Raw genomic sequence first — 12,540 nt, 5'->3', positions numbered from 1 at the left:
AAACAAACAGAAAGATGGATATGCCCCAAATGCAAGACCATAGAGAACGAATTGTTAAGACTTCAAAAAACACAACCAACACCAATAGAAGAGATGATGAATATCCATAGAGAATCTATGCGGGCTCTAGTAGAAACTCTTAAAATTAAGAACGAGGGTAGAGAAGAAACCCCTGATTCAAATAGACTGTTACACCGGCAATCTCTCTTAGACCTCCCCTATTTTGATGGGTCATATAAGATATGGCCTAGATTTAAAATAACGTTCGAAGAAACTACCCTTCAAGGAAACTTTTCCGATTTAGAAAATATAAATCGTTTACAGAAATATCTCAAAGGAGACGCGCTGAAATTAGTGAGCGCTCTTTTAATCGATAAAGCTAATGTTCCAAAAATAATGGAAAAACTAAATCTACGGTTCGGAAATCCCGAAACCATTTATTCGAATTTATTGAAGGAAATGCTAAATGCGAGGAATCCACATTTTGGATCACCCCAAACAATGATTGATTTTGTAACATCGCTTGATTGTTTCGTGACAAATATAAAAATACTAAAACACGATGAATATCTCAATGATCCTAGATTGATTCGTGATTTAGTTTTAAAACTTCCAAACGACTTGCATCATCAATGGATCAAGTTTGTAGCTGATACAAAGAAAACAAGAGATATAATTGATCCATTTATACCGACGCTAGAGGACCTTTATAATTGGTTAAAACCTCAAGAAGAGTTGGCCACGATGCTACAGTCGGAGAGGAAAGAAAAACCTCATAAGAGCGGATATTTGAATACACATGCTGTAAAGGAACAAAAATATAGGCCGAAGCGCCTACCAAAGTGTTTCGCATGCCGAAACGAGCATAAGACATCAGAATGTTCAATTTTTAAAAATATGAACGTTCAACAAAGGAGTGATTTTATTTTTAAACACAGGCTATGTTTAGCATGTTGTAATTATACAAACCACATGGCAAAAGATTGCAGGATCGCAAAGCCTTGTGGAATCGATGGATGCAAACTTAGACACCACGCATTACTGCATAGAGCAACTCAGAGAGATGCTAACCTTAATAATACAGAAAGCGTTAATTGTCATGTAAATAAAGAGAACAAAATACTGTATCAAATCCTTCCAGTTACATTGGGCTGCGGAAAAAAGGAAATTAAAACTTTCGCATTTTTAGACCCTGGGTCATCAGTAAGTTTGATTCACGCTGATATTAAAAATAAACTTGGAACACAAGGGCGTAACAACCCCTTAACGCTGGTTTGGACTAATGGCGAAACTCAGCAAGAACTAGATAGTGAAGAAATTTCCCTAAGTATACAAGGATGCAATAATCAACGTTATAACATACATAATTTGAGGACTGTGTCGGAATTATCTCTTCCCTCACAGTCAATGAATATTCATGAATTACGACGAGAATACAATCACTTAGAAGATATAACTCTCGAAGGATATGAAAATGCTATGCCAAAAATACTGTTAGGTTTACCGCATTCGTTTTTGATAAGCGGTAGGGAGACGCGATCAGGTAAATTTAATGAACCAGTCGCACAGAACACTAAACTCGGATGGGTTTTGTTCGGGCAAACTAACGAACATAAAAAATTGAAAGGACACGTGCTGATGAACGACGAAATTGATTCATCAGATTATTTCAATAAAATGATGGAAAATTATTTTAGCCTAGAAGATTTCGGGATAAAAGTACCTGTAAAAACCTTGATGTCTAACGATGAAAAAAGATCGATTGATATCATGAATTCCACTTTGAAATATGAAGAAGGAAGTTATGAAATTGGGCTGCTTTGGAAACAGGAGGATGTACAATTTCCGCATAGCTATCAATCAGCCATGAACAGACTACGTGGTCAAGAATCAAAAATGCGTAAAAATCAATGTCTACATAAATGGTTGGAGAAGACTAAACCTATAAAGGTAGGGGATATCGTGGTTTTTGCCGATGAAGAAAAGAAAGGTAAATGGCATAAGGGCAAGGTGATAAGAACAACAACTAATATGGATGGGCAAGTTAGATCCGCTACCGTGGAAACAATTAAAGGTGAAATTACTAGACCAGCTGTAAAATTAGCAGTATTAGATGTAAGTAAGAACAATGAAATCGAGAGCTCAAAAGATACCACTATTTCCTCACCACCTCTTAACTTTGTTGGAGTAATTAAAAGTGCCCCAGGGAGTAAAGAGGAAATTAAGGGACCGCGAAATCCTCAAGAATGGGGAGTAAGAAAAACGGTTAACATCGAGCATGTAAAAGAGCTGGCGTCAAAATTGAAACCGAAGCCACAAACAAAAAAGAAAGTCATAGGTAAAATAAGACCATATACCGGCACGATACAAAAGGCTATCGTAACCGCAATGGCAATTCTAGTACTGGTAAATTTGACAAATGCCGTCAACATCCAGCCTATTGAGGAAGGGGGTTTAATGTTTGATCATGTTGGGTCATGTATAGTAAAGCGAGGAATTTGGAGGACAAATATTGTATCCAACTTAATTCCTAACGACGATATTTCTATGCTAGACTCTATTCATTCGAACTTAGAAAGAACCTTGAAGTTCATGGGGAATGTAACTCAAGACAGCGCTTTGACAGAACTTGTAATGTCGATAGAACGACAATGTAACAATGCAAAACAAGAAATAAATTTTTTATCACGATCAAAAAGGAGTCGTGGAATACTTGGGTTTTTGAAAGACCTGTTATTTGGGAGTAATGATGTGGAAGACGAAGTACAGTCTTTGCGTATTCACGAAGAGCAAAAACTTCATGATATCTCACAAACCATGAGACTATTGAATCAAAGAAGCAAAAATATGGGAGATGAATTAAGCGTAAGAATTCGTAGACTAAATGAAGGAATGTTATCTTTGAAGGGAAAGTATTCCGAAGAAAGAACTAATATATTCGCAAGAAAATGTTTTGAGACCACAACGTTAGCTTTGCAATTGATTGATGGCATAACTCGAAAATACAGGATAATTAAGACTCACCCTTTAGCCGAAAATGAAATGCAAAAGGCAATTCAAAATATAAAGAAGCAATTACCAGAAGGATACTCAATCCTTAGAGACCCACTTGCAGTTAAATACAACATTAAAATTGAAAATGGAACAGTAAATATAATAATGGAAAATGTAATTATTAATAAGGAAAACTTCGAAGTATTCAATGTAATCCCTATTCCTGAAAATGGAAGTGTTATAAAAATAGATCACCATGTAATAGCAATTAATAATAAACATGAATTTTTTTACCCAGATGGAAATTTAATAAAGCTTAATGAAAGTCATTATGTGGTAAATCAGCCAGAATTAACCAGAGTTCCAGATTGCATAGCTGGAGCATTACTTCATGAAACGATAAAACAAAAATGCTCAACAAAGATGATGGAAGAACCATACACCATGTTAACAAAATTGAATAAGATCAACTCTATATTGTACACAACGAGCGACCCTAGCAAGATAATAATCCATTGTAATAATGTAGCCATGTCACCGCCTTATAAGAACGCGATCATAGAACTGTTCCCAGATTGTAAGATCCTAACAGAAAAAACTATTCGTTATGCCCAAATATCTGGACATAACGGGGAAGCTAGAATATTTTTTAAACCTATTCAGAAACTACCATATGTACTAGAAAAACCAAACATAAATGAAAATTTGAATACAACTATCTCGAGTAGAAATCCATATGAAAAGGTAGATATAAAGGATACAGTAATACCTGAAGACGATTTTATAAAAAAGAAACACGTATATACATTTGGAGGTACCATAACTGTTATTTCAATGATTATAATAGTAGGAATTTACGTATACATAAAATTAAAGAGAAGAAGTAATAGACAAAATAATAGAAGAAATGATGATCCGCCTTCGTTATTAGACATGATACGGCTAAATAGAGTTCAGGAAGAATCAAGAAATATTCCTATTATTTTAAACCGTGATAGTTGTCTATAATTGAGTAAATCTATGTAGTAGATTTACGGAGTCCGGAATGTTACGGACAGCTGAGGCTTATCGCGGATCGAGTTACAGATCCATAAGATAAGCAATATTTGAGATTATATTTAGAAAAGACCTCCAAGCGAGGTATAGAAACGTTTAGAAAGGACCAATGTAAGGCAATTAAAAGATGTAAGAGCTCAAGTGTTTTGTTAGGCTAGAAAACGCTTGTAGTTCGAAATTATTGCCGGTCATAAATTCAGAATGGACGAATATTTAAATAGCGTCCGGTAAACAATTTAATGCATGCATCATTTAGGATGCATTTTTATTACCCTTTTCCATCCCTAGCTGCGCTCAGCCAGATACACCAGCAGGGTGTAATAAAATAAAAGGATGTTATTTAGAGCGAAGGATGGAAAGGGGAAATCCAAGAATAAGATAGGCGCACCGACGAGGTGCTATAAACTTAAGGTATTTTCTTAGGGTAGTGCAGCCGTCTCAGACTGCACGTTACCATACGCTAGAAGAAGGGACAAGGAAGGTAGATGATCTAAACGAAACCGATATGTTATCGGTTTTCAAGAGAGAGAGAGGAGATGTTCCTCGTCAATCTTAGTTTAAGGAACCATGTATATATTGTGAAACTTTTGAATAAATTTTTTAGTATTGTAACAGAACTCACGCGAAAGCGTTAAAATTTTTCTTTCAATAGAGAAATTTTTCAGAGCTCGTGGACTGTCCGATAATCAGTTCGGATTTCGGGAAGGGAGACCTACGGTAGATGCAATTTGCATAGTGGTCGAAAGAGCCAACAAAGCATCCAAACAGAAGCGCAGAGGAAATCGATATTGCGCAGTGATAACGATCAACGTTAAGAATGCGTTCAATAGTGCCATCGTGACTGCGCCCCACACGATAAAAGTCTCAGACTATCTCTGCTGAGAAGCTACTTCGAGAACCGTGTGGTGGTTAGAGTCTCCTCATCGACATCACGATACGGGGGTCCAGCCTGGATCGCGGTATTAGAAACTCAGCGGAACACGAGGGTTCTGAGTAGTACGTACCGGCTCATGGCAAAGCGAGTCGCGAGTGCGTACAGAACCATATTAACAGAAGCGGTCTGCGTCATAGCCAGGTTGTTCCCCATCGACATCATCTTGGCGGAGGACAGCGAGTGCTATATGAGGGAGGGAATCAGAGGAATCCGGAAGCTAGTGAGGGCGGAGTCGATGACTAGGTGGCATCAAGAGTGGAGTGCGGCTCAAAACGGCAGATGGACGCACAGGCTCATACCGACACTAATGGGCTGGGCGAACCGGAAACATGGAGAAGTGAATTTCCACTTAACGCAGTTTTTGTCTGGTTATGGCTGCTTCAGGCAGTATCTGCACAAGATCGCCTCTTTGTCCGGAGTGTGGAGATGTGGAGGAAACTCCGGAACACGTCGTATTCGTATGTCTACCCTTCATGCTAGGAATCGTGTGAAATGTGTCGTGACGAGGGTACCTAAAACGCTGTGAACAGTGCAATCGTACACATCATGTCCGAGCGGAAGTGGAGGACCGATTCAGTAATCGACAAATAACTTAGATCCAGCAGATAAGCTGGTTATACCACGATAATTAGTCACGTTACACTTGTCTCCATTCTTAAAGATGGGAAACATAAAGGAGTGCTTCCACACGTCAGGAAATATCCCTTGATCCAACGAAGCTGTGTATATACGGGAGAGTGGAAGAGCCAAGGATGTAGCACAGCGGCAAAAAACTATCGCTGGAACGCCATCAGGACCAGGTACTGTTGAACGTTTCAACTTTTTTACGCCCTTCACAACCATCTGTGGGGTAATAACGAATGGCCGCAAGTCTATTAAATTCTCCGGAGCGTTAGCTGCAGCACTCTCGGCTTCCGACGGGGTGGCTGCATCAACTACAAACACTGAAGCAATGTGTTTTGAAAACAAATTACATGTTTCAGGAACAGAGGACGACTCCCGATCTCCCAAGAATACCTTAGACGGAATATATGCAATTTTCCGCTTTGGATTGACAAAATTCCAGAAACTTCTTGGATTTCTACGCAAGTTTGTCTGGACACGAAGCACGTACGATTTGTAGAGAGTTGCGTTAAGGCTGCGTTATGCATTGCTAGCGAATCGGAAGTTGTGTTTTGCTTCAAGAGTTCGTCGACGACGCAATTTGCGTTGGCATGAATTTTTGGCACGACGTAGGACACGAAGGAGTGGAGTGCTCCAAGCTGGATACATCGGAGGTTTCTTTCGAGGAGTATTAGTTACGAGCCATTTGCAGACAATTTCGCAAAACCGCGCCGCCATGTCATTCACGTCCTGACCAAGGACACTCCAATTGTAGCTACCCAGAAACTCATTGAATGCAGCGAAATCAATAAAAAGCGATTGTTCAGCTTCGTTTCGATCCTCAGCAGCCGACATTGCTCTACCTGTAGTCGATAACGATAGTACTAACGGAGGATGGTGGAGATCCACCGCTAACAGTGGCTACGCATTCGCTGATGGCTATATTAACGTCGGGAGCGCAGAAAACTAGGTCCAATGTGCGGCCACGAAAATTCCGAATGAAGTTACACTGAAGACCGAGAAAGGTGACTCCATCCAATAGAGCAACACTCGCCGTCGAGGTCGAAGAGGAATTCAGGTCAATAACTGAATCTGCATGCGGTTCCCACGCAATATGAGGCTGATTGTAATCGCCACATATTAAAACTGTGTCATCAGAGAACGCACGGTCACACAACTCTCGCACTGAAGACAAATGGGAATCATAAACCCCCATGTCACGACTGCGGTCGGGAGGAATATATACTGTGCAAAGTAACATCCTTTTTGCACGTATGGTAGTAGAGACACAAATCTGTTCCAAAGAACCTCCGTCTCTCTTTTGAACCGCTACAGCAGTGAAACGACGAGCTACTGCGATGACGACTCCACCAAATCTGGACTTGGAACTATTGGAAGGACTCCGATCGCAGCGAAAGACGTTGAACTCAGTTCCAAATAGTTGCAGAGAGTTTATGCTGTCGTCAAGTCCGCATTATTGAACAACTAGCGCTCGAAATTGGACAATTTTCAAGAAACGGTTGATTTGAGGTTTTACGGTTTGATCCCCCTAAAATGTTCTTTCCCGAAAGACATAATCCTACATTGAAATTGTTTAAACTGTTACTTGTTAAATTCGTCGAAAAGCAGCGAACATGCGTGATTTTTCAAAAAAGGACGGGAATTTAGAAAAAAAAATAGAATTATTGGCCGATCTCGCGTCTCCCGAGCAATAGCAATTTGAAATAGACATCTTACCGTAGCCCACCCGATGCGAAGCTATTCTCCGATGTGTAACCTATCGCTTCTACGATCCTTCCCGTGTCACTTAGAGTCCCATAAAATTTTAAAAAGATTTTTCTCAGGCATGGTAATTGGTAATTGTGCAGAAATGAAACATCATCGTTCAGATCACGTTGAATGCGAAAACTTAAACTATTGTTCACTTGAGTTGTCCGATTGATGACGCAGAAGAATTCTAGGCTAGAGGAATTCGCGCTTCCTTGTGGAGGATGATGTTGGTTGCTCTGCCTCGAGTAGTCTGGTTTGTTCAGGACTCTGCTTCGGAGGTGCTGGTGCTTTGCGACTCTTGGAACGTCGCTTCCGTAATAGAATGGGTCCAAGGCCATTGCCACCGGCACCACCGGTCGTGCTAGCCGCCGTTGTAGCTGTCACGAACGGATTTAGATTACTCGTTGTTGGATTGGTGGTGTTGGAGCTGTTGTTTGTGCCTACAGATGACGTTGGCACCACACTGGTACCGGTCATATCCCCTGGAGAACTCTGCCCAGAAGAATCCACCTGTATTCGATTGTTTAGATCGTTCAACAGATCTTCTATTTTGCTCATCTTTTGTGCCATACGTTGCATCTCTAGGCGGACATCTACCTTCATGTCCAATACAGTTGCAATTAAGTCACGCTGTGCTAGCGTTGAAGGCTGCTCTCGTAGACCCGTATCGTATGTATCCGACGTGGTAGCTCTTGATTGTGCCATCTCAATTTGTCTCTCACGTTCGAGTGACAAATTTCGCTCCATATGTCTTTCTCTTTCTCGTTCCCTCTCACGCTCGCGTTCACGTTCTCGTTCGCGCTCTCTATTTCCACTGGTATTATCTAGTAAGCGATCTCGCTCCGTAGGCTGCCGTTCCAAAGTGGGATGTTTTACCGCTTCCCGCTCTATGTGCACAACGTTGGGTCGTTCTTTATTCGGTGTATGATCTGCCTCACCTCCTTCATCAATCGTGTCCTGTCGCGCCAATGTGGCAGGACCTTGCGACAACTTCGGGGCTTTAGGGAAAATCTGTGAGATAAGAATAACGTGCAACATAACAAAAATTATTTTAATTATTATGGCTAGTGTGAATATCACTACATAACAGAAGAGAAAGCTACCTTATTGCCTTGACCGCCATTACTACTTGAGCTACTACTTGCTCTACCTTGTGCACTTTCACGCAAACTCTCACGTGCACTTAAGCTTCTAGATACAGCTACCTTTGTGCTGGTGTCGCTGGCTGAATCCACGCTGGAACTGCCCAGCAGTCGACCCCATTTGCTGGCTCGGGGACCCTTCGCTGATGGAGGCCCTGACGATGGTGACGGAGATGGAGACGGTGATGGGACGGTTGTTAGGATACGAGAATCTTCTGTTAATGTGAGCTTAGCTGGCAGCTGTAATTGAGCGAAAATAGTGTTGAAGACCTAATTGGAGGATGTTTCTGGCACATTATTGTTTGGTTGTGATTCATTTCTTTGTTTATTGAGGTATCAAAGGGGAACATCAATGAATATGAGAATGATACTAGATGCGTAATAAAGTTTCCGGGCAACACACATTGATACATCTGATTAATTCGATTTCGAACTTTTGACAACGAGACGTTATACCAGCTCATATCAAGTTCAACTGGCGGCATCATTAAAATTTAATCCACGAAGAAGAGATTTTTAGAGAGAATAGGGACCTTTCTGAGATGTTGCTACTAGACGAAAGACATAGTTTGCTTTATAGAATTGTTATTGGCGAAGACAATTTCTAAACTTCTCCAATATTTTTCACAAATGACTGATTTTTCATTATTGTAACGTCATGTTTGACCCCGTCGAAAGTTGACAGCTTTCGACTAGCGCTATCTGTATGTCGACAGGGAAGTTGCATCGTTTCGTGTTTCGATGCAATCGTATCCACTGAAACTTCTCTGCGACTTTTGAGGGAGATACGTCACCCACGGAAAAAAGGACAGTCTAGAAGTGGGAGAAGGATAGGAGATTTAGGAGGTAGAGTGCGCGCGGTCCGAAAAGATGGAACACTTTTGTGAGGAGTACGTGGTCGCCAAGCCTTAGTGATCGGTGTAAAGACAAGACCCTGTGGTCGCTGATATCTTCTTCTTCTTCTTCAATGGCACTAACGTTCCTAGAGGAACTTCGCCGTCTCAACGTAGTATTACTTGCGTCATTTTTATTAGTACTTAGTTAAGATTTCTATGCCAAATAACACGCTTTGAATGCATTCTGAGTGGCAAGCTCTAGAATACGCGTGATCACAGTGCAAGTCGGAGGAAATTTCTTTGACAAAAATTCCCCCGACCCCCGGGAATCGAACCCGAACACCCGGCATGTTAGTTATGACGCTAACCACTCGGCCACGGGTGCACACATCGCTGATATCATTATCCTCATAATCCCCGGGACAAAAACGGAGATCGTGACAACCGGTGACTCGCAATCTTCACCAAAGTGTCGTGAGTAACCATATTATCGACAAACATGATACCCCTAAATTCCGTCTCATCCTATTCGATATGGTCCCTGTTGAGGCCCTATAGTATAATTCCCTACCCCATAGCAATTAATAAGCAACAATTAATAATATTACCCTAAAGCTACACTGCCGTAATCTCGCAAAGTGACGCAAGCGCCAAAATTGACATTTTCCTTTTTTTGTTAAGATCGATGAAGAATTCCAAACAACTGCTAAGTTTTACAGAAATGTGAAAAAATGACCCCGTAAAATCCTAAAAACGGAGTGGCGCATTTCCACTGTGATGTGGCGCAAGCGCCATTTTTCCTATGGTATGACGTGATTTAATTGTGATAGGAAGTGATTTTCTATCTGATCTGATAGCATAGAATGGATTAGCAGGGACAGCAAATTTCACATAAAAACATCTTCCGTAATGAACGTTTAGCATAATGAAAATCACTTTTCCGAAAAGCTCGTCATGTCAAATATTTTTATCCAAAACAGTCCATTCCCATGCAGTGCTACATTTATAATAGCAATTTGTTTCTGAACTACAAATCATGTACTTTGCTCTGTTTATAAATCTTGTCAAATATTTAAATTCATAAAATCAAACTCACCTCAAAGGAAAAAATCATCCTTGATCGATCACATGTTGCAAATAAAAATTGTAACTAATTAGTTTAAACTCATCAATTTAATTGTTGATTACCAGAATTGATGTCTTTTGATGGCAATGATGTCTTCTATCCTCAGGTATCAAGCGATAAAGCTTCTTGACGCTGTTTACTTTCTCACATAGTCATTTCTCTTTCGGATGGATTGAAGCTGAGTGTTGATTGAAGGGTAAATGTCGGATTTGGTGAAAAGCTGCACTTTTCTAAATCCTCCATCGAAACGCATCTTGTAACAAAACTTAAAACATACTCGTATAAACTGTATCTGCTTTACATCGGATTATTCTGGACGGGATTATCTTATGTTTTCAATGTTTTCAATTGTATTTTGGATTGGAAAAAAATGGTACTGTCCATAATTGTTACAATCGGGTTCTCAACTATGTTAGCCTGTTCAACGCATGTTACAAAGTCGGAAAATGTGTAGAACTTTTCTCCCTGATGCTTTCTCATGCTCCGCTCAACGGCAGCATTTTGGATAAAATAATTGGAAACAGATTCTCGCATACTTTTATGGATGAACGCCAATCGGTTGTGGAAACAGCGATTAAAATTTGCTGTTTCCACAACAAATTGGCGTTGGTAAAATAGCTTAAATAAAACGGCATTTTTTCAAAAATCAAGTCGATGGCAATGTTTTTCCATCAAGTGTACACAATTCGAACAGATCAGATTTTCGTAATGTACGCGTAAGCTGATTATACATACAATTTTACGAAAAGTCTCGTACTGAAAATTCTTCCCTTTGGCGCTTGCGTCACTTTGCAAGATTACGGCAGTACAGCTATATACACAAAATAGAAAGAGAGAGAGAGAAATTAGGAGAAATACCGTGATCACCCGAACGATCGTGGTCAGTGGTCGATCTATATGACCACTGACCCCGAATCAAAAAAGGACAGTCGAAATACATTCCTCATTGCGATAACACGGTCGTCTTTCGTACAATAGAAAATTTCGTGATAATATCTCCCAATTCCAAAGGTACCAAAATTAAGTGCTTGTCCGCGACTTTGGTGAAAATTGGGAAAGCAAAAGTACATTTACCCTCCCCCACCGGTGAGAGATCTACTGTGCGCTGTAGATAGCCAAATTCTGTTAAGTGCTACCATTTCACTGGCCCTTTTGGCAGCCGTTTTCGACGGCGATGAAAAACCTTCGGTCCAGCATATACGGCCAACTGGCTCGTACAGTCCCATTGTTCGGTGGGGACGCTCCATTATAAAAAAGGAACAGGGAAGAGAGTGTTAGAGGTTTGTCTACGGCCCGCCCTGAAGGTCTCTAGCCGGACCATTAGAAACGTAGCAGCTTTCGTCGACGACAGAGAAATTGAAGCTGTTGTTCACTTGGGACAGAAAAGTTCGTTACATTATTATTACTATTATATTGTTGTGTGATTTTCAAAGTAATTAATTTAGAAGTCCTCTAGTCCTCTTTTAAATCTTAACATTTACTCTCCAGACAAATCATCATATACCATCTTCCAGAAACCCAACACCTAAACGCAAACTCTCAATTCTGTATAATTCTGTAGCCTATCAAGAAGCTAGAGCAACAAACGCTCTAGCTCTAGCTCGGGGTGTTATTCACTGGATACTTCAACTAGAGCGCTGACTGGCATCGTCTAAATCAGCCTATATGTATAGTGCCTTTAATGGCAAAATTAATGGTATTTTCGCGAAAAATTATCCTCATGACAAGGTTGAACATGCCTTGCCGTCTTGAGTCACTTTCCTCATATCTATATCCCCATCATATCACCACTATATCATCCATTACGACTACAAATATATGCAGTCCAACGTAAGGGATCTTTACAGGTCACCCTTGCTTTAATTGAGTGGCTCAAAATGAAAGGGGTGTAAATGACATCATCGATTTCTCTACATCGACTCTCTCCTTTGGTCATAACTTAGCTGCAAACACATTCCCAACTGTATTTGACAATGTGGAAGATAGGTCAGAACTTCATCTATCGGATTCTATAGCAAACTTAAATTGGAATGTTTTTGCAAATGAGTTATTAACTAAAGAAAAAGTTGATGAAAAGAA

General features: G+C 40.3%; 1 protein-coding gene across 4 annotated transcripts in view; it reads right to left on the bottom strand.

Annotated features, from left to right (window-relative positions):
• Positions 1 to 3,447: 3,447 nt before the first annotated feature.
• The window catches only part of LOC129775597 (potassium voltage-gated channel protein eag), an 84,592-nt gene continuing 75,499 nt past the window's right edge, over positions 3,448 to 12,540 (bottom strand). For 2 of the 4 annotated variants that reach the window (XM_055780507.1, XM_055780508.1), the window contains exons 17-18: positions 8,461 to 8,739; positions 3,449 to 8,368 (exon numbers count right to left, since the gene is read on the bottom strand). In XM_055780507.1, the coding sequence (XP_055636482.1) occupies positions 7,550 to 8,368; positions 8,461 to 8,739 (1,098 nt within the window). In that variant the 3' untranslated portion in view covers positions 3,449 to 7,549. Of the gene's footprint in view, positions 8,369 to 8,460; positions 8,740 to 12,540 lie in introns of all 4 variants that reach the window. The other 2 variants (XM_055780509.1, XM_055780510.1) reach the window with 2 other exon arrangements.

The sequence above is a fragment of the Toxorhynchites rutilus genome, chromosome 3, assembly GCF_029784135.1.
Source record: "Toxorhynchites rutilus septentrionalis strain SRP chromosome 3, ASM2978413v1, whole genome shotgun sequence".
Lineage (NCBI taxonomy): Eukaryota > Metazoa > Arthropoda > Insecta > Diptera > Culicidae > Toxorhynchites > Toxorhynchites rutilus.
Note: the sequence above shows the minus strand (reverse complement) of the source record. Positions and strands in the feature narration are given on the sequence as shown.